The 22,391-nt window shown below is 43.8% G+C and overlaps 1 protein-coding gene across 1 annotated transcript in view; it reads right to left on the bottom strand.

Moving 5' to 3' along the window:
* PLCL1 (phospholipase C like 1 (inactive)) overlaps nt 1-22,391 on the bottom strand; it is a 172,497-nt gene that overhangs the window by 6,477 nt on the left and 143,629 nt on the right. Inside the window, exons 4-5 of the mRNA XM_085553405.1 lie at nt 17,952-18,027; nt 14,892-15,001 (exon numbers count right to left, since the gene is read on the bottom strand). Of these exons, the coding sequence (XP_085409531.1) occupies nt 14,892-15,001; nt 17,952-18,027 (186 nt within the window). The remainder of the gene's footprint in view (nt 1-14,891; nt 15,002-17,951; nt 18,028-22,391) is intronic.

Genomic DNA, 22,391 nt, shown 5'->3' with positions numbered 1-22,391 from the left:
AGATATTTTTCCAAGCCTTCTTCAAAGTCAAATGTGGGAACAGCAGATATGAATTTGATTATTATACAGCCAGGTTTCTGATCCAGAAAGACAGAAGGAGGAATAAGAGCTGACAGAACAGTCTTCTGCACTGAGGGTCATTCAGATTCTTTTGCTTACGGACACAGACAACAGCCATCCCAACCAGCAACCACACAATCACAGTGCCTCCTGGGAGGAGGAAACTGCCTGAGGCAGAAGGCAGATGCAGACACCAGGGTGAGACAGAGAACAGCCACAGCAGTGACACATCTCTTCCTTCTTCTTCACACTTGATATTCACATGAGTCTTAGAAGGGAAACCACACCAGCAGCCTCAAAACCGCTCACTGCCTTGCCAAAATACACAGCCCTGAGGCTGATACGTCCCAGCCAGTGACCTCCTGCTAGCAGCACCAACTCTAGGACAAGTCCCATGAGAGGAGCTCACAGGTGACTGAAAATACCATTTCACAAAGCAGCCTCTTCTTTTGCAAATGTACGAGTGAAAGAACACCACTAGCATTGCTCCAAGTGGTTGGTAAAATTCATGTGAGCAACAGTGACTCGTCCAAAACAAGCAGTTCCCAGCAGTTTAAGGGAAAGTGGGCAGGAATCAGGACTATGCCCTCAAGAGTCCTTATGCCCCAGCCTGACCTGAGCACTCAGCACACTCATCTATCAGACCAGTTCTCTTTAAGTCACGTACCTAAGCAAGCACAGAATGCCAACATTAGGCAACCTTCTTAAAACATCTGATGGCTATTCAGCTGCAAACTGGTACTCTGACCCAGGGGTGGAGCCTGGTGCTAAAATCATGCATGTGGTGGAAGCGTACAAGTTACCTGAAATACAGTTCTGTCTGATTGAACTACTTACATTTGAGCTCCCAAACTAGACAGATCTACCAGCAGTTCATTTTTGGGCTGTCCCATACAAGACTCAAAATGTTTTGACTATTTGCCACTTTGGTCTCACTCCAAAGGTCTGGACTGGAAATAATGATCAAACAAATGATCTAAAAAATAGTCAGTAAAGCTGTTAAGCATCAACCTGGCTAGTTTTCTAGTAGGCTGCTGGCCCTAGACTAAAGCCTGAGAAGGAATGAATACCAAGCATTTCCTTGAACAACTATTCAAAGCTGTAATGTTCCCTCTGCTCTTTGAACAAAGCTCTCCACTGAAATCTATGGCCTCTTGCAAATCAATGGCACCGTACAGCTACTAGCTTATTCCTTCATGCAAACATTTCATATATAAAAATGGTGGGCATTTATTTTTGTTTAAAAAAAAAAAAAAAAAGCCTCTCAGTTCTCTTTCATCTGGGCATTTCAATTAAATTACCTTATATGAGGCTGTCAAAACCAATGAATGTGAGCACTGACTGTACGTACCAGTGCTGCAGCAGGAACTTGCTTACAGAAATGATGGCATTAATTTGAAGTTCGCAATATGCTGAGCAGTTCAACTGTTTGCGTGTCTCCTAGGCACTGCTTCTTGCAGACAGCTTCCCTTCACAGGCACAAATGTAAGGACCCTATATCTGTCAACCCCTCCCCCTGTTTGGAGCCTGCCTTTTATCTTATCACCTATCTGGTGATAACTTTGGAACTGAAGGGCTGGCTGGAAGCCCTGGAATGCACAATCAGTACCAGGAAAACCTCGTATCATTAAAGAAACTGGGGCATTATTTTAGATACATGGTCTTGAGATGGAAGTCTAAGCATATGTCTAGACTTGTGTTGGTCTTCCTTCTGTCACAAAAGCAAGCTCTCCACAAGTACCATCACCAGCCAGTAACTCTAGTAAAGTCCAAACAGAGTCAATAAAAAGAAAAGGAGGGGGAAAAAATGAGGCCACAAGGGCAGATTTTTTTTTGCATTTCATTTTTCTAAGTAAACAGATCAGATGCAGGATGATATACCTTATGCAGCTCACAGAACACCTGTGCAAGACAAGCCCTGACCAAAACACTTGGCTGGAAATAGCTGGCACTCCCCCACCTCCCTGCTCCCCCATGCTCTCTGCATTGTCACACCGGCTGCAAACCACAGTTCATGCTAGAATAATGTCTTTCATCACTAATGTTGACACCAAACATCCATCAAGTTCATCAGGAACTGGAAAGGCTTTACTGGCCTTCTCACATGCAGACTGAACAATGGGTACCTGTGCTGTTTTGGCATTTGTAGTGTTTTGTGTTTGCTTTTTTGGGTTTTGGAAAGGAGGATGTAAGAGGAGATGCTGCAGAAATAGTGCCTGCTCACCTTAGATCACTGCCAACACACCACTGCTTAGGGCAAACAGCTGCAGCTGTGCCTCCTGCTAACAGAAACAATCTCATTAAGGTGAAATGAGATTCAGAGTGCAGTCCCTGCACAGGTAATGGAGCATTCTCATATGGCACCAACTCCTACAAACAGCTCTTTACATTCTCATGGTCCCTGACTGCCACAAGCATTGATTTCTTAGGAGCTGTATGGTTTGCAGTCCCACTGCTGTGGTGTCTGGTAAACATCACACACTGACCAGGGTGTGGGAATAACAGAAACTGCCAGAGCTCCCTGTTTCTACACAGGGGACATGAAACCATCTCTCTTCTTCACCTGAGCTGCTCTGGGCAGTCTGTCAGTAACCTGCCCACAAACAGCACAGATGACAAAGGATTTTACACTGAAGCAGAAAGCCTTAAGCTGAAACAACTAATGCCCGATCATACAAAAGAGGGGGTGGAGGGGAACCTAATGGCTAGGAGGAAACAGGTTTTGTAAAGGCAGCAGGGGAAATGCACTGATCCACCTGATCCCTGCCAGCTCAGATGTTAGTCTTCTAAAGTCAAAGGCCTGTTTGCCAGTGACCTCAGTAAACGCAGAACTGAGCCATTTCCCCCACTCACGTCCCACCAGGCAGAGTTCAGAAGGCTGCTATCAGCCAGCATCTGTGTGCAGCATGCCTTGCTTGCCTTGGGAGAATCCCAGCTCGTTCCTTCCAGCGCAGATGTGAAACAAAAGTACAAACAAGACAGCATAAGGTTATTTTTGTCAAAAGCACACTGACCCAGGAGGCAAAGAGCTACTGAAATGAAGGGAAGGAAGGAGAAAACAGAGGTCACACACAAGATGTGAGAACTCTCCAGGATAAACGGAAATGGAGGCAAAAAGCAAATCAAGTGAGCCAAGCACAAAAAACAATGGTACATGATGAAGAGGACTATGGTATTAATTTACATACTCATTCCTCCAGAATGTCAGTGAGGAAATCAAGCCATTTCCAACCCACTACAATGCCATGCCACTGAAAAACAAGAGGCTTTCAGCAAAATTAAACTCAACATTTAAACCCATTACAAAGAACATTAACGACCCCAAATTTACTTGGGTGAGAGCTGGAGAAGTTGCACAGGGGAAATTTATGTTCTCCAATCTCAGACCAGCAAGTCACCCTGAACTAAGTTGTCCATACACAGATGCTACCAGGTGCCTCCAGACTCAGTTCATTTATCTCTCACTGCTACACTGGGCCCCTTTAGCTGAGCTGTGCAACTCCCACTACCTTCATCACTGCTGGTAAATGTAAACCAGGGCTGGAAGACACAAACTCATGATTACAAGTACACATTGTTTAGACAGCTCATCTGAGTTTGATTCAGCAAAGCAAAGCATGTGATTAAATTATGGACCTCAGTTGAGTCCTACACTTTGTTTATCACTGTTTGCCAGACAGGACTGTAAGATCTCTGTCTAAGAAATGAAGACAGCAGGGACATCCAGGGTGTGCTGAGGGCAATCACCTTTGCAAATGATCTTTGGAGACCACCACATGTTACTCACAGAGATGGCCTGAAGAAATCAGAGTCAAAATTAAGACCAGGTGTCTGGCACAGAGATCCATCCCAAAGGAGACTGCACAAACACATGTCTGTTTCAGGTGCTTTTCCATCACCTTCATCTGTCTCTCCTACTCTCTGCTGCTTGGTACAGCATGACCAGACCAGAGGCACTAAGGCACGGGAGTCGAGGTGATAGCAGGTGAGAACGTACAGAGCACTTAACTGTCATGGCTGTCACTGCTAGTTCTGTCAATTCAAAGTGCATCTGAAATGCTTCTCTTGCCAACAATGGAACCTGTTTCTGACCTGTAACATGGAGGACCCTGGGCACCGAGCATTTAATTTACTCCTTTAACGCTGACTGATGCATCTCTTCAGTCTGCTCTCACACATACACAGCTAGACATAAGTAATGCCATCTTTTTGTGATCTAAAAATAAACAGAAGCTGCCACAGCAACAGAGTCTCTGCTTTTGTCTTAGCTTTTCTCACCAAATGCATCCCATAGGATCCTCTGATGTGGGAAATGACCTGGACCTGGGAAGTGATCCATAAGATATAATCAACTTCGGATCCAGTAGGGCTCATTATCTTGCACTTTATTTCAAATGACCGTATTAGGTTAAATGTTAGGCAGATTTTTTAAAATTTTGTTTATTTTTTATTCATTTACTTCTTTTAAAAGATTAATTTTTTATTTTTTTTTTTTGCCTAGAGGGTGGTGTGACAGTGGCACAGGTTACTCAGAGAAGCTGTGGATATGCCATTGCTGGAGGCATTCAAGGCCGGGTTGGATGAGGCCCTGGACAGCCATATCTGGTGGGTGGCAACCTGCCCATAGCAAGGGGCTGGAACTAAACTATCTGTAAGGTCCCCTCCAACCTAAACCATTCTATAGCCTAGAAAAAAAGGAAAAGAATTGCAGTTATCAGGGATACAGCAACTACAATGATACAAGATCACGGTTTCCCAATCTACTGTTCCTAGAGTAAAGCTCACTTCCACCTGCAAGCACTTCAGTCTCTGACTTGTACAGCAACTGCTGTACAGCACCTGCACAGATTCTTGTGATCACTTGCCATTGGTTGGGGCTTACAGGATCTACCAAGGTCACTGTAGTGAACAACCACAAAGCCTGATCTTGCAGAATAACCATGATTTCTGTTTCACACAGATCGTGGCTTTTAACTAATTGACCAAGTCCATCCTGCAGATCCAAATTCCCAGTAAATGTGTATGTCAACATGGAAGTATTTACTCAACAACCAGTGGTTAGACTTAAAAAAAATAAATCAATATCGCCACTGAGTTACGTGTCACCACTTCACTAACCACAGATTTTGGAATATAATAGCAATGTGGATTAATGTTTTCTTATTTCAGTGTAAGGAGGCAGAAAATTGAAGATGGACTGGTACAATGAAATTGAGAAGGTCACACAAGCAAGCCACTGCCCACTGGATTCAGAACTCAGCTTTCTTGGCTCATCTACATGCAGAACAAAGTCACAAAGGTCCTTGTTAGCAGTGGGATTATACATGTTCCAACAAGGACGGAGAGGAGTTCTGTGTATGCCCAGGAGGGAAGAAGGGAGCATTTTTGTTATTCATAAAGAGGTACGCTATACCCCACCTTCAGTAAAACAGTTATAAAGTACGTTACCAGATGTGGCTGAGACCACTGACAGCCAGAGAAAACCAACCACCTCTCAGCAACAGAAGAAGAGGAAGTTTCAGTGGAGCAAATGGCAGCTTTCATCACCTCCTGAGACAGTCTAGAATCAGCTTCATTTAGATACTTATTCCCCCCTCACCCCCGCGAAGGGAGCATGGTTTTGTAGACAGTGTTATGCAATTCACTTAACAAAAGGGGCTGTCAACTTTGCAACACTGTTATGTGATTTGCAGTAAGGAGCTCAAAATACACACAAAAAGGGTAGTTTTTAAAGTACGTTAGCCTTTGGGCACACACTAAAGATTACAATAAACCACAGCTGCTCTGGACCAGCACAGGCTTAACACTCCCAGAGAACTATATTATTGAGACTTAACAGTAAGCAAACACAGGAGAAAAAGCAACACGTAACTCTCCATGTGCCCTTCCCCATGTACAAATCAGTTCTCCATCTCCCTCTGATACCCAACAGCCTTGCACAAAATCAGGAAATTTAACTGTGGATGGAGGCTTCCAGCGTCAGTTCCCACCTGCCCTGTCCCCAGATGGACAACCATGCGACAGAGCCTTCTGCTCAGACACTGGCTGCCTAAAGAAGCTCCCCCATGGCTCACAGCCCCATGTCTAAATGAAGCAGTGAATTTAACAGCTTAGGAAAACAACCACTTGGAGTGCAAATCCTCCCAGAGCCCCGTGGGTTATTCTAGCTCAGGCAAGAAACTGAGCTGATGCAGGTTAGCTCCGTGTTTACAGAAAAACAAAGGGAGCTTTTCTACCTGCCTTTCTTAGCTCTGAAGCAATCCCAGCTCTGCTAGACCTTTATCAGGACGCGTGATGCTGATTTGCAATGGCAATCAACAATTTAAAACACAGGGAAAGCAAAACATCCTGCCAGGCACCACCAGTCTCATCTCTGCACAGATGAGAAACAGCAACGTGTGTCACCTGGGAGGGACAAGATCAGCACAGCAAATCCTCAGTTGCAATGTGAACTTCCCAAATTTACATTGAAATGGAATTAAAAGATTAAAATAGAAACAAAGTCATTTAAAAATGTAACACGTTCTTTCAATAACAAATAACCATGTAAATGAACCTCTCTTCTCGTATATTATTTAAGAGGCATCAGAAATCCTCTAAGTTGTATGAAGAGAGAACTGAAGATTCCTAAGCAGTGCTCAGCACTCACACTGAATTACAGCTGAATCTTACCAATTACATCCAAGAAGAAAAGCTCCATTTGATGTGTCAAACAAGAAAAATATCTACTGCTTAATTGACCACCACGAAACAAAATCAACAGTACGTAGGAAAGCAAAGGAGGAGGCCACCAACTTCTTCACTGTTTTGAATCATCATCCAGGCAATGTACCATAAGACACTGCAGCCTTCAACACATCAGAGGCAGTCACTCATTTCTTTTCATTGTTTGTCAATTCAGCCAGTGATAGATCAAAGGATGAAATGGGCAAATTTCTGCTGAAACTTCCTTTCATTGCAGCCCTTTTAATTCTGAATGAGGTCATGTTATCAGATCAGCACACATTCCACGTCAGACACCTCCACGTCTTCCAGGCTGTGTTAATTAACTCCACCACTGGGCACAGCAGCCTTTGATATCCCATATATTTGATATTTGATGTCTCCAACAGAAATGGCACCAGTGCAGGGGAGGCAATGGAGGAAGAAGTTGCTGAAGTTCCTGCTCCATGTGAGTTCCTCCCTTCTTTACCTCCTTTAAAGGACGGCAGATGATAATGACCTAGACTGACTCAAGCCTCCTTCAGTGAGGAACCCTCTACAAATGCTGTTCCATTCAGTCACTACTAGTTTTTTGTTGTTTGCTTTTTCCTTATTACAACCTGTTCTCCTGCTCAGTTCTGTTCAGGCACACATACCTGCAGCAGCAGCTCTTTTCCCTCAAAAGATTAATTTTCTTAAGGAACTTGTAATTGTATATGTTGATTTTTCAAATAACCTCCTCATAAGTGATAACCTTGTTGATAACCAGAGGCAATCAGTACTCACAGCACAAGTTCTCTTTCTATTTCACACACTGCCACCATTATTGATTACTAATGACATCTTGTCTTTGGACAAGATGACCCACAAATGTGACAGAAGCTGGTCTTCACACCTGGGTACTAAGAACAGTGACAGGTTAGCAGAGAACAAAGCCTGCAGCAGCTGCAGCACAGGGCAGAGCAATGCCAGCTCCCACGTGCAGCCACCCCATTGGGTGTCACTGTGAGTCTGCAGCAACAAGCTCATGTGAACCAGAGCGCAATGAGACAGCTTCTGAGCTGGGACACATCTAGTGTCATGGACAGGGGAATCTGACACACAGGTCTAACAGACAATGCGGTGGTGAGCAATTAAATGCTATTAATACGTATATATATATTTTATATATGTGTTTATAAACATATCAATTGAGTTCTCAGCATGCTGACCCCTTGCTTGGGAAGTTCCCACCCGTACCACTGAGGTGCCTGTGGTACAAGAGGCACCAGGCACAGTGACCCCACAGGTCCCAGCCCTGCCTCCTGCCACCGCCATCATGGCAACGCAATGCACCTTGTCCAGCTTCTCATCCACAGCTTCTGGCAATTTGTCACGTCACTGTAAATAAAAGGTACCTTGTAAGACTGCCTGCCACTTCTCTCTGGCTTATCTTAGTCAAACACAAGAAAACCAGGCAAAAACAAAACATCACCAGAGGCATTTTGTACCATCTTTCATTTCCCTGTCCCGCTCTTGCCTCAGTGTTACTGCTGTTCTGCATATATGTTTGACAGCTTCTTTCCTGATCTGAACGTCTGAGTCATTGCTTCTTGCCAGCCAACAAAGCACTGCTGCCATGTCAGTAGTGGGTAAGACCCTAGGAAATAACTAACTAGTATGGGATGAAGTCTCTCTTTTATTTTTTGACAAACTGCCTATTTGAAAGCCATATTGGGCTTAGTACCCAGGCACATCTCTTTAGAAATTCAAGGTATCATGAAGAAGCCAGAGTTGTGAGCCCTGGAAGCTGCTGCTCTCCCTTCCCTTCTCAGTCTCTTCCCTTGCCACCATTTGGTACCTGCAGATTTAAGATCACCTGGTTGGCCTTCACATATATTTTAAACATGTGAATATTTAACTGGCTCTAAGTCTGACTTGTGTCTTGAAATGTAACTTGACCAAGAAAACAGACCTGGTCAATAACACCTTTAGAGCTTCCAAAGCTCACACAGAGCAGTTGGGTACCCAAAGAGACCACGCATTACTTGTCTGAGACTGCTAACTACATCCTCCCCAGAGCAGTGCTCCTGCAGCGTGGCTGACAGCCAGGAAGAACAGGATATTCGAGCTGATTAACCAGCACTGCTTAGAGACTGAGATTACAATCCTTTTATCCTGATGCATGCTGTTAAAGTAACCTGAGAAGTTTGCACCATCAGATACAACTGACAAAATCCACCAAGATCCCACTGTCTTGGTGCCTGGCAGGTGTGTTCCTACTTTCAGGTTTGGACAAGAAATGCAAAAGGTGGTTGATGTGAGCGGAACAAGGGAGAGCTCGAGGCAGCATTTACCCACCTGAACAGCAGAGAACAGCATCCTGCTGAACACAAGAAGGAACCATCTACCTAGTAACTACATGGCCTGGGTCTGTTGGTCTACAAAATACACTGATTAAAAGAGCTTTGTGTGGAATTCACACACAGTTACCTCCCTATCTTGTAATTCAGCATCATTGAAAAGCCACTAAATCTCCATCTCAGAAAAATTGCAAAACACCTCCTGGTATGCACAGGTGTGCCCCAAGGGTCCAGGGAGGCTCTGCCTCCTGAAACCCAGAGCCTGCACCATACATGCCAGCATTTTCAGGCCACATGAAGGGCCCAGAAAGGAAGCATTCTTCCATTCTGTTCTTCTAAACTCTTCACGTGCTCAGCAAGCAGCAACCCAAACAGCTTTGTCCTTCCTGACCTTTCCCTTCGCTGTTAAATAAAATGAATCAAGTTAAGCAGGCTGGTATTAGCAAGAATAAGTGGATGTACACCTTGCTGGACCTCTTCACCTTCTCTTTAGCACCTGCTCAGTCAATCTTTTCATGTTATTTCTTTCCATTTTTTGTCCTTAACTTTATGCGTAAGAGTCAAACCTGATCTAGCAACTACATGAATAATTAGACAGGCTTGGCATTTCTTCTTATCTGTCATTGCACAGCAGGCTGATCCTTTGGAAGAACTGCAGCCAAGTCAGACCTGGTAATGCAGCAGCACTTGAGGAACAGCTGGGTCATGCCACCCAGGGAGGTTCCAAAGTTGAAAGAACACTCTGAACTGCGGCAACAGTGGAAATGCAAACCGTATGAGGATGAGAAAAAAGCATTTAACCTCTCCGGAAAACAAGTCTTCAGGGCAAGCACTTTCAACACGTACTTATATAGGGAGATCTGGAGATGAGTAAACATGGAATAGTATACCCAGCCCTGCATTTGAAGGGAGGTATGCACACTCCATACCACACAGACAACTCCTGCCAGACTAACACAGTCACAAGGTGACAGCAAATCACCAGAATTTGATGCACTGCATCTATTTTGGCAGCTTTGCAGACTGAGTATCAAAGTGCTCATGTTCTCAGAGAAGTGCTGGAAAGAGTAAGGACAGCAGATTTGGGGATGCTTTGGAAAGAGGCAAAGGCCTGACTGACTTACAGGGTAAAAAAAACCACACGGTGCATGGAATGCAGTAGTTTTGCAGGTACATGTGAGTTCACCATGTTCCAGCTTAAGACCAACAGAGCATAAACTCTCACACAAATCTTTTGGCAACAGTTTTATGACATGAGGTAGAATACGTTGCTAAGGTCATGCTTAATTACACATCTTCTCTTGAAAATGCCATGCTGCTCTGGGGTCTTCTGTAGCATGCCAAGCAGCAAAGCCATAGTTCCTACCTAACTACAGGAAAAAAAGACCTGTGTGTACACAAGCACTTATTTACTACACTGTTTTAGAACACTGTACAACTCACACTAAAAGCAGTGCCATACTGTGATGTAATAACTATGTGAAAGGACTTTGTTCTTCCAAGCATCACAGTCAGATATGTTGCTTCCTGTAGAAAACTGATACCTCGTTACAGATGTGAAATCCAGCTCAGTTGAGGTGAAGCCTGGTGAGCATTCATCTGTGTGCATGTACGTATTTCAGAAATCTATCTTTGACCTCTCCGAGAAGCCTCGAGGTGCCACTTGGGGTTCTGCCACCCAAATGAGAGGTCTGGATGCTGCAGGTCTCCAGTTCCCAAAGGCTGATTACTTCATCGTAACAAATAACTGTGATAAAGAAGCATTAGTGGAATGGTGGTCTGGAAGTGGAATTTGTGCAGTTTCACTGCATAACACCACTACACCTGAGCCAACATAGATGATGACTACATCATAAATTTGAGGACTTCTCCCACAGTGTGACTTGCATTAGCTATTTAATAATTGCATGCCTTCTGCACATAGCAACCTTTCTCTTTATACATCTAATCAGCAGTAATTTAAATGCAAGATTGTTAGCAGATGAACTGACAGACAGGTGATGAAATGATCCCTGAAGATCTAACCACTTGATGTCCTGTAGTCAAGTGCTGTGAAAAGCAGCACACAAAAACAGTTGCGAGTCCTAATAAGACACACTGATAAGAACACAATTACAGCACCAGAAGCAAAACCTTATCACGGGCAGCAACACAAACACATTTCAGAGTAGAGAACAAACTCAAACATTTGCTTTTTTCCTTCTGGAGCACACCAAAACAGTAAAGGCCACTTGTCTTCTCATGCCTTGTCTTTAAGTAAGTCTGCATGCAGATAAACTGACTTACTAGATAGTTATCATCAACACAAAGGCAGGTATTGGGTGGCATTATTGCTAGGCTGTGCATGTGCTGATCATGAACGATGAGGAAAATACATTTGCACACATAACACATCCATGTGAGTGCTCTAATTCTGAACCACACAACAGACACAAATCTTGTGGGCTTACTTGCTATGTTTTGGGCACTCTGGTAGACCCCAGTTTCCATGCCTGAGCAAATACCTCCTGGCAGCCCATGGCACATTCACCTCAGCAAGGAGAGCAGTTTTGAAGGATACAGCATTCCTGCCCCATGAAAAAATTCTTAAATACTCACTAAGCGGTCATTAAAGCAGCGCTTTGCACATGAAACAGATGCTGAGTGCCTCAGTCACAGAACACTTGGGAGCAAATCCCACAGCAGAGGCAGCAGACAAGGAGGGCCCCAGGAGAGGCAGCATCCAGCATCGCCAGATCTACACAAATGCTGCCTGCACATTCCTATATGTGTTGACCCAAAAGCCAGCACCTGGGGAGAAATACCCACAGGAAACCCTTCACTCAGTGATATGTGCGGTTAGCTGTTTTAACACTGACTAAATACTTCATGAAAATCAACTGTGAATCTGTGGCAAACCCAAGCTGAGCAGTTTGGCAGGGCCTCTAGGTAATGCCATGGCTCACATGAGGTGATGAACAGAACGTTTCTTGCTGCCTTTGCACTTGAGCAGTGCTTAAGTACAAGCGAAAAACAAAGGTAGAGAAACAGAGGTGCACAGAAATAAAAATGAAAGCGAGACTACATTTGAGATCATAATGACTAATTATGCTATGAGAAAATGATTATTCCACCTACTGTAATTACACTGCGCTTCTCAATGTTAACAACTGCGTGTTTAACGCTACTTTACACAACACGGGTCCAAATAGAAAGACTTAAAATTTTAATAATAAAGATCAGGAATTAACTTGTTATCTTGCCATAGAGTTGTAATGCCCCTGTTCTTACCAAAATCTTTATGTTCTGGTAAATAGCTTGTCCTTCTGATGATGGGTGTCACTGATCTGTAATGGTGTTTATATAAACTAAGGAAGAAAACAGTGTTGTTGCAGTTTGCTCTTATTATATACCTCCTAGCAAATACCCCGGGCTATTCTGGAACATGAGGAATGTTTGCAGTTGTGATTTTTATAAAACATACTATGATTTTACACGCTGTTACTACTTCAAGATTTGGCCTGGAGCATTTATTTTTTACTGCATCCCCTCTTTGAAATCAAAGCTCACCTATTGCAATGAATATGTATAAATAATACATTAATTAAATGTGCCTTTTCTTCCCGAGCCTAGGAAGACTATTAATCATCTGGCACGCATGCAAGCACAACAGCTATTACTGCTCACGGGCATAAACTTGCAGGAAAAGCTGACTACTGCCACACAACATAACTGCCTCCAACAACCCTGAGCACGTGAAGAAGCTTCCTCCCAGAGATGTTTTGCCTTTCTCTCACCTCACCCAGTGATGATTCATCTGATGCATTTGCTAGATACTGCAGGCTGTTTTTCTTCTCTTACCTCTATGCCAACAGCTAGTGAAATACATTTGTAGTGACCACCCGAAGAATGGGCAAGCAAAGGACACCCTGTTGGTTCTATTGGGGAAGAACTGTTGCTCTCCCATCACCAACACCTCCCCAGGGAGTTCTCACCAGCACACCATGTAGAGTAAGCACCAAACACAAGATGCAGCTGTAACCAGCAATAGGTTTGTTAGGGCCAGGGTTACTGAAATACAGTGTTTTTTTTAAGAGAACAAAGCCAACTGCTTTGTATCAAAGACCTGAGGTACAAACATACTCATCTTTGCCTCATGGCACGGCTGAATTGAACTTCAGTCAGAATGAAAAGGTGCTTTGCGTGCTCTTCTATCAACAGTAGCTGCAACCAACACTGCTGGTACTTTAATATATAAGTAAATAAACCCAAGGAGATGAGGTTTGGAAACAATGCAAAATTTGTTCTTTGACCTTGACTAAATGTTCTTTGATATATGACAGTATGTGTTAGGCAGCACATATTTTTCATGGGAAATGTTTCCCTGATACCCCACTCGTATCTTCATTAATCACAGATCACCTCATAGGTCTGAACTTCTACATTGACAAGCATCTAAAAATGCAGAAGTTTAGAGCAGCCCTGGCTGTGATTACAGTGACTGAATGTGAGGCATTTATTTTACCTAACACAGCTAAAGGCATTCAGAATGACATACACAATTGCCTAGTGCATTTTTTTGTTCTCTGTAGCTACTCACCTTAATTATACTGTGTGAAAAAGGTCAGTCCCTTCCATCATGTTTGAATTGGCTGTCTTTCCTCTTCATCAGAGGTTCTATTATCTGTACCTATGCTGACTCCATTGCCCTTTTTCCTCCCTCTCTCACAGTGAATCAAGGCACACATTAACCACAAGTGTCCCTCAAATCTTCTAACCCTTCCTTCACACCACCATGCTCTCCCACCCATTTTTGTCCCTCAGCATCTCTGTTCCCAATTCCTTTTTGTGAGTGCTCTTTACATCTCAAAGAAGCTGAGGCCTGACACCTCCTGCTGCTCTTGCTACTGCTGTTGCACGCCATGTTTCGATGTCTATTTGATTAGTAACTTCATAAAAATTCGCTCTGCCCTGTGAAAGAAAAAGGCACTAGGGGGCTACAGACAGGGCAACCTGCCTAATGGGAGCTGGAGGGAGTGAGCAGCAGTGAGGGAGCAAGGAGACATGAGTGAGCAAAGTGTGATCTATCAGAGCAAGGTGGGAAATGAGGCTGAGGTGTGAGCTGAATGCTAACAACCTGAATGCTTGGCTGGGGTCCTCGCCATTTGATGGAGCTGTACCAGATCCTCTCCTCTTTCCATCTTAGTCTGTCCTGGGGCAACTTCACCCAGGCCCAGCTGCCACAGCAGTTTATGGCTGCCAGTGCTGTACCTGTTGCTAAAGCCTGGAGAGCTAAGTGTTCAGTGCACAGCATGTCACTGTGCAGCCAGGATGGAGGATGGAGGCTCTTTTAGCTACTCAGTTAGTGCTCCACTTTTGAAACACATCCCTGACATCTGCAGGATCTACACTATTTGTTTTGTGTTTTTTCATTACAGCCTACCCCATTCCCCACCTTTACCGAGGCACTCTTGTCCTCATATTAGAAATGAAGCATGTAAAACCCAGCGTCAGGTCACATTCAGGGTGCGTGAAGGCAGAACAGGGAAATGAAACTGGGTCTGTGAGCACACAAACTAATGAGCTGTCTTTCCTCCTTTGCGTAGGCTTACATGAATCCCCCTCCACAACTTCCAAACCACAGTTGTGATGAAATACATACAATAATGCTCAGTAATTGGGAGTAATTTATACATCCTTTTAAAACAAAAACGCATCTCCAATATTTCTAAGTTGGTACCAACCGACAAGCTAAAAAGACCAAAAATTTGATAATAGGAGGCAAGAGGCAGTGTTATCTGCACTTACCTTCAGCACTGTGATATTCCATGCAAAGCTTTCAATGGCTTTGCTTAATTTTCTTCCTTTCAAACCTTCCTTTGTCCCGAGGTTATGAAGCTCTTCGTGGAATTCCATCCCTAAAAAAACAAACAGATCATCGCATCACCCTCTGTATGACTGTATTCCTCCCCTCACAACTGGCACTTCCTATATCCTGTTTCCATGTCCCCCCTTCTTTGCCATCAGAACACCATTCCTGGAGAGCATGTTCCAGAACAGTAGTGTTACGTGCAACCTTGCACACTCCTGGTCCCCACATAAACACTCCTCCAGTGCTTCTGCTTGCAGGTCTGCATTGCTGAAATGCTGTGATAAAAAGGCGATCGTTTGTCACTCTCCTTCAGTGGACAACTGTGCCCTGGGAGGCAATCTGGCAGATGCGGAAGAGACCTGTGCAGCACAGCAAACACAGGCTCAGGTGCACAGCTTCTTATTAATCCTAATCACAGTCACAAACAAAAACCACTGTACTCCACTATGACAATTTCATGAATGCACATGGCTAATGGTAGGATTGCTGTTCCTGTGGCCTGTTGAATGGAAACTTCCAACCATAGCCCTGGCAATTGTGACATTTCGTTGCTGGATACTAGAACTGGAGAAATCCAGGAGCAGATTAAAAACCTTCATGAATCCAATTAACTCACCAATTCTATGAGATTTGCACAGTGTTTGCAAACATTAATCTGGCGTTGCTAAGAATGAAGGGAAAATGGAGAAAGAGCTGCTTGTGTTCCATTACTTTTTACTTTACTAAGGCCTAATTGGCATTAAATCACTCCAAAACATCTGAAGGGCATTCTGGCTGAAGAGAGTTCAATCTCCAGTTTCACAGCTCTCCCTCCCCCAGTGTTTTAAGACAAACATCACAAGTTTGAGCTTTGTTGAAATTACATCAAAGATCCCCTCCACTGACACCTGACAGAGAGCACCTGAACAGAGCAGCTGTTTCAGCAAGGTTACTGAAGGAGTCAGCCCCTGATACCCCGAGGCAGGCTTGTAATCAGCACCAACCTGCCCAAAGCTCTTCTGGAAAATGGGCAATAGCTTTCCTCTTGCCCCACACCAAATCTGGAGGTAGATGAGCCACAGCTTGAGAAACACTGAAGGAGTTCAATGTCACGCAGTGCAAGGTTTATCTACTGTTTGTTCTCCACAACATCACTCGCATGTGTTGCACTAAGGTAACAAAGCTCCCGTAACACTTCCTTTGGAAAACAGTCTGACTAATTGTACCTCAAAAGCAAGATTCCCATGTAAGCTGCCTCATGCCAACAGAGTTACAAATAACATCACTTGATTAAGAGAAAGGAAATAGGTGACTTGCTTTGTCCCCTGAAGAACCAGGAAGGTCTACAGTGCTCGGTTCCACTTGGACATCCCAGCCTTTATGCAGTGTACTTTATTTTTCACCCAAAGCTTACTTCCTTACCCATCGACTGGAGACAGTGCTGCCCCACATGGAGGCAGCTACTAATATCTGTTGGGCTGTGAGAAGGAAGCATCAAAACTACATGTGAAAAATAAATAAATAGAACCACAAATCAGCAGCCTGGGAAGTCATTTGGGATCCTGTGCAGAAGCCAAGGCACAACCAAGATGAAGCTCTTCAAATTCAGAAAGATATACCACCCCTCCTCCATTTGCTACCACAGCTTTGGCCACTGCTCCAGAGCTCTGAATTTCAAACACTGGCTTTCCACCCTGCTCTTGTAGCACTTAAAAATCAGATAAACGCTATTACTGAAACAGTTTTTGAGTTTCCTTCAATTAAAAAGACACAAATTAAAGCATTTACTACAAAGCACTAGTTTCATTCATTATTTACATTCAATAGAAGCAAATGGGTGTAGATTGTTTCACTTGCCAGATCCAAAAATGACTACTGAAAAAAACAGTACTTAGAATTGCTGTGGCCCCAGATGACTATGCCTGAGACCACAAGTTAAATACAGTAGCTGGCGTTTTTGCATTACTGAGCTTAGAGGCTCATTGCAGGTTACAAAAGGAGCAGCTATACAACTAAATTGACCAAAAGCAGATTTTATTTCCTCAGTGTAAACCCATAAATTCACTGCATGAATTTATTCAGCATGGTTTCTGATACATGAAAGCTGATGGATTTAGTTGTAGGGGATTAAGATCTTAACACTACCAAATGTGGACTCTTATCTCTGTAGCAGAGCTTATATTTGTGCTATCATTGTAAACTACAGGAAACATGTCCCAGTTAGGAGTCTGGGTTACTGTCCTGAATAAGAGATGAAGGGGTTTGCATGAATAAGCTCAGCTGTGAACCACAGACATTTTGTTAATTCCTACCATCCTGGAAAAGGAGCATGATTTTGTAGCGAGCAGAATATATGGGTGGCCACTTTGGAACCTACCTCCTCCTCCTCTTATATGTAAAACAGAGTCACAGCTCAGGTAGAGGCATCCAGTGTAATATAACAGCAATACAACATCTGTTTTAAGCCCACTTACACTGGTTTGTGCCCACGTAATGCATGATGCACGTTATGCATGGCCACATGGATTTGTTGAACAACAGAATTATATTGGTGCAAGTTTCCAAGATCTAAAACAAACCTAAATGGCAAAGCTAAGTAAAGGTAGGCAAGAGAACTAGGCCCTGTGGGTTTCCAAACCTCTTGCCTATAGTATGTTTAAGGGAACAATTGTGACAGCGAATAGAGTTCAGTAAACAGAGGTAGCACATCTTCCCATTCTATATTCAATTGAATTTCTTACTGGTTCACTTAACTAATTTAAATGCTGTCAGACGTTTCATGTCTGTAGACCAAATGGAAAAATAGCTTTTTAGATGAAAGTTGAGCATTCTTCCCAGATCCTACACCACCAGTGCTGCTGGAAGATGAGCCCTCAGGAGGGTAGAGCCTGCTAAGGAAGACCAAGATGCTCTCTTAACTATCAGGTGAAAGATGATGCACAGTCACAAACTGCAAGAAAATCTTGTCATGTTGCTTCCCATCTCCCATCCAGAACTGCACATTAGAGAAGGATTACCTGCTTTCTGACACTGAACGATCTTGTCGTGAGTGCTGTCGGCCGTCTCGATAAGAACCCTGCTCTCCTGAATCATCTGTCAGAAAACAAATGAAAAACAACAGCATTATTGGGGTCTCCTGCAACATCTCATCCACAAAAAGCCACAAAGGTAGAACACAGGAAGAGCTCTGTTCTGCAAGTAAAACCATAAAGATTGGATCACTGCTTCGTATCAGGTCCCCTAGATCTATTTTAAGGTAAATGACAGTTGCTCAGGAGATGTTTTGTTCCAGAAATGAAAGAACAGCTGTTTTACATCAGTGAGACATACTGTAAATAATATGAAGTGATTTTAGGAGAAAGCAGAGTTTGCACAAACAAAACTCATTCTTTGTGAAACCAGAATACCTTTCTAATTAGTAATTTCCTTGAAACGGATGAAGAAGTAAATACAGTCCTCGGTACAAGCTGTTAGCAAACACATTACCAAGTCATGAATAGTGCTGATTTCAAGAGGTACTTAAGCCTGTATGTAACTTTATGCATCACAGTAGTTCAGTTCTTGAGATTCTCTTTGAAGAAATTCAGATTGAAATTGTACAGCTTTCAGCACCTCGGTGTTCACAGGAGATGGCAAGAACTCAGCCAGATAGTAGTTTCAACAGGACTACTGACAGGTTTCAAGAGACATCCTCATCTGTGCAGCTTCCTAGAGCAGGCCATTAAGAGAAACACAGATGAAATGCCCATTACGTGACACATTTCCTGAGCCTTGCCTCTTAAAACTTCTCCAGTTAACAATCCTCCCAAAGCTCTTCAGAAGCTCAGGCAAGCAAACAAATTGCTTCAATGCTTATTCCATGAAATTGCTTGCAGAAGGTAGAACATACGTCTGTTGCAGAAGGAAAGAGCATGCTGTATAGCAAATTATGCCTGAGAATAATCCCACTCTCCTGGGACTTCCATCACGAAACCCAGGCAGAACGAAAGCAGCGCCAATTAGAAACGAAGCACAGCACTGCTTAACTTCTGAAAATACAGAAACCATCATCTGAAAGCTCTGCTAAAGTACTACAACTGTAAGAAGCATCCCTACTGGCAAATGCACTAAGTACGAAAACACAACCAGTTAGTTGCAATGATTTTGGTGGAAGACGGTACGAAAGTACTAAGCCAACCCCCGTGAATGAGCATGTCTTACTGTTTTAATTAGATACAAGGGAAGAGACATTTCTACTCATCACACACAAACTACCAAACCCTGGAGAAATTCAGATTCAAATTGTGCAGCTTATGTCATCTCCTATTGCTAAATAAAGCTATCAAGGAAGGCTGACTTAAATAAAAATGCCTACACCTTTACTTCAACATAAAGAAGAACATGAGAAAAACAAAATCCATTACCAGATTCACAAGCAGAAAGAAAGAGGCCCGAGTGCAAAATTATTTTTCAACAGAAGATACCCAGTAGATATGCCTGAGCGTTAAATTGCTTTAGATTGTATCCTTCGCTTTTCACTGCGTATTACTTTGTTGTTCATGCCTCATGTTGGCTTTTTTCTCTGTGGTATTTTCACTTGTCATCTGTAAAGAAATGACAATTTCTACCCAGCCTCTGGCTTCTCTGTGCTGCAGCACGTAGCCAGTTTGTGCAGAAGGAGATATTCAGTCACCAACTACAAATGCTGCAGTCGGTCTGAGCAATAAAGAGAGTCACTAAGTAGCCAGGCAGAGGCCCAATGTGCATCTCATTGCCATGAAGACCCACTGCCTGCAGCCAGGCACTGCTGGCTGCTCCCCACTGTCCCAGGGCTTGCCCACAGTCCCACTGTGGGTCTTTGGCACCTGCACTTCCCCCTCAGCAGCATCAGGGAGCTGCTCAGCGAGGTCAGTGCACCTCAGCCAACGAGTCTGACTCACATGTACAGATCTATGAAGTGTAAAACTTGGTCTATGAGAGTCACAGCTGCAACACACAGAAAGCAAGCTTGAAAATCACGAGTTTTTACACTAAATTTGGTAACGTGAGTTTGGTCATGTCTTCCTCCAACTACTGGACCCATTCCCAGGAGCTTGTGGTGCAGTTGTCTCTGGATTACCAAACATGCAAGCATTATGTTTGTTCTTAAAAGAGAAGTGGCAAGAGGATGTCAATTTTCCTTTACTGCAGAGCAGGTAGAGCAGCGCTCCTCTCCTTTGATGCTGACATCAAAGTCTCACTGCTCTCATCTCAGAAAGAACAATTAGATCATGCAGTGGAAACTAACCTGTTCCTGTCCTCTTGCACAGTGGCGCTTGTGACAAAATAAGCTGCTTTTGTCCCATGACATATGCTGAGAACTAACTCAGGACCCTTGGCTCAGTAACCAGGCTTAGACTATGCCTTTAGTTCACCACCCGGCATTTGCCCTCAGATGTCTCTCTAGGAAACAGCATTAGGAAGCAGTAATACAACTCAGCCCAATTACAAGACATGATTTTGGAGGGTCTACAGTGTCTTTACCAGGTGTGATAACACCAGGTGGGATCAGTACTTCTGCACTGAAGGGCAGAAACTGCTCCCAGCAGAACTGTGTCGGCAGTTTCAGCAGTTCAGGCCAAAAATACGCTTCCCAGCTCTGCAGTAAAAGATCACAGCGACAGGTTAGTGTGAAGAAGTGAGAACATTTGCTTCAAAGAATGAGAGATGGATTCATATAGATAAGAGTACAACAGGCAAGTGACTGCTATCCAGGAATAAAATGACAGCAATGGGCTTTGGTTCTGTGGGTGGGGTTTTTTTTGCTTTTCTCTTTTATGTCTTTTACAATAGATGCTCTTTGAAGGTTTAGGAGCCAATGTTGGGAACAAAACTTAGCCAACCATCAAAAAATAATCGAACAGTAATGTGAAAATCCATTTCTCTTTTTTTCCCCACTCCTGTACATTTTCATTTACAGTCAGGGAAGCTCTTTGGGTAACATTTACAAAGTTACTGCTCTAAGGATCACTTAAAATGCTGTCCCTGGTAACTATTTACTGGAATTACTGCTAATCATACCTCAGTTCACAGCCTACCACAGGTATAAGCGGGTGAAAGGTGCAACTAGAGAGCCAGGGCTCCATGCACACCTCCATGCTGGACCCAGGAGAGCAGGCAGCAGATTTCCTGACCACAGCAGAGGGTGCTGGCCAGGGACACAGCATGTTGGCTACAAGCACTCTGCGTGGGCTTGACTCTCAGCCCCACGGCTCTGTTCCTGTCAGCTGCTCCTGAACACAGCCCTGTGTTGTGGCATCCAGAAACATTTTTCTTCTCCTCTATTTTTTGGCATTGGTTTTTAAATGAGTCCAGAAACTCCTAGTCTGAACATTCCCCTGCTTTTCCAGCTGGCACCAAACCCCTAGCCCTGCTTGTGGATGTCAGCTACCCTGTTAGCTGTGCCAAGACAAGAACCAGGAGCTTGAAACACAACATGGAGCTGTGGGATTTTCTGCTGGGAAGGTAACCCCATAAATCAAACAACAGTCTAAGATTTCCATCGCCCAGTTTTGCCAACAACATTATGACATCCAGCAATCCATCTCAGATGTGAAAATGAGCACTTTCTGCAGTCTGAATTTCCACACACCTCTGTGCTGCTAAGATCCCTGCAGAGCTGTGCTCTTGAGGCACTTTTCAAGACCCAGTCACCTGCCTGAAGTCCACCAAGCTGCTTTTTAATGGCAGCTCCCAAGTGGGAACTCAGTTTGGCTGCTGCCTTCCAAAAGGAAGAGATGTTCTCACCCCTTTGGAAACCTGTGGTTCACCACTCTGACACTGAGCTTTAAGGGTCTGGCCCCACAAATAAATACATACTAGCAAGCAACCTTCAAAGGATGGATGCTGAAATCTGAGTCCACTCAGAGCCAGGACAGCTCGTTTCCCCTTTTAGAAAGATTCATCTTGAGAATGACGTGTTTCAAGTAACTACAGAACAAGGAACAGAGTGAATGAGAAACTTTCTAAACAGATGCAGAAGGGAAGAAGAAAGATTACAAAGCAGCATCTTAATAAAGTTACTCCATAAAGGCATCAGGACAGAACTCACTCTGCACATGATGCTGAAACCCAGGGAGCAAGATATAAGCCATGACTCACTGCTTGTTCCACCTCCCAGCTTGCCGTGCCGCTTCATGCCACTTGAATCCTGCTCACATACAGAACCAGGGTCTGTATCCCAACAGACAGAAGCCTATAAGGGGATACAAGGGAGGAACAAAGGGGGTCCTGATTCTCCACCAGGGGCCCTGCCTCTTTTCTAGGGGAAAAGGGACACCAACACTGTGCACGTCCTGGAGGTGCTGACCCTGCTGTAGAGGCTGCAGTGCAAGAAATGCTCTCATAATGAGAAGGGCAAAAATTGATGTTCAGAATGACAGAAGATGCATGTGGCATAAGCCACAGAAGTACATGTTACATTTAATAAACTAATAGGG

Source organism: Coturnix japonica, chromosome 7 (genome assembly GCF_054131305.1).
Source record: "Coturnix japonica strain WE chromosome 7, WE-NBRP24, whole genome shotgun sequence".
NCBI lineage: Eukaryota > Metazoa > Chordata > Aves > Galliformes > Phasianidae > Coturnix > Coturnix japonica.
This window is presented reverse-complemented; position numbering and strand designations above follow the sequence as displayed.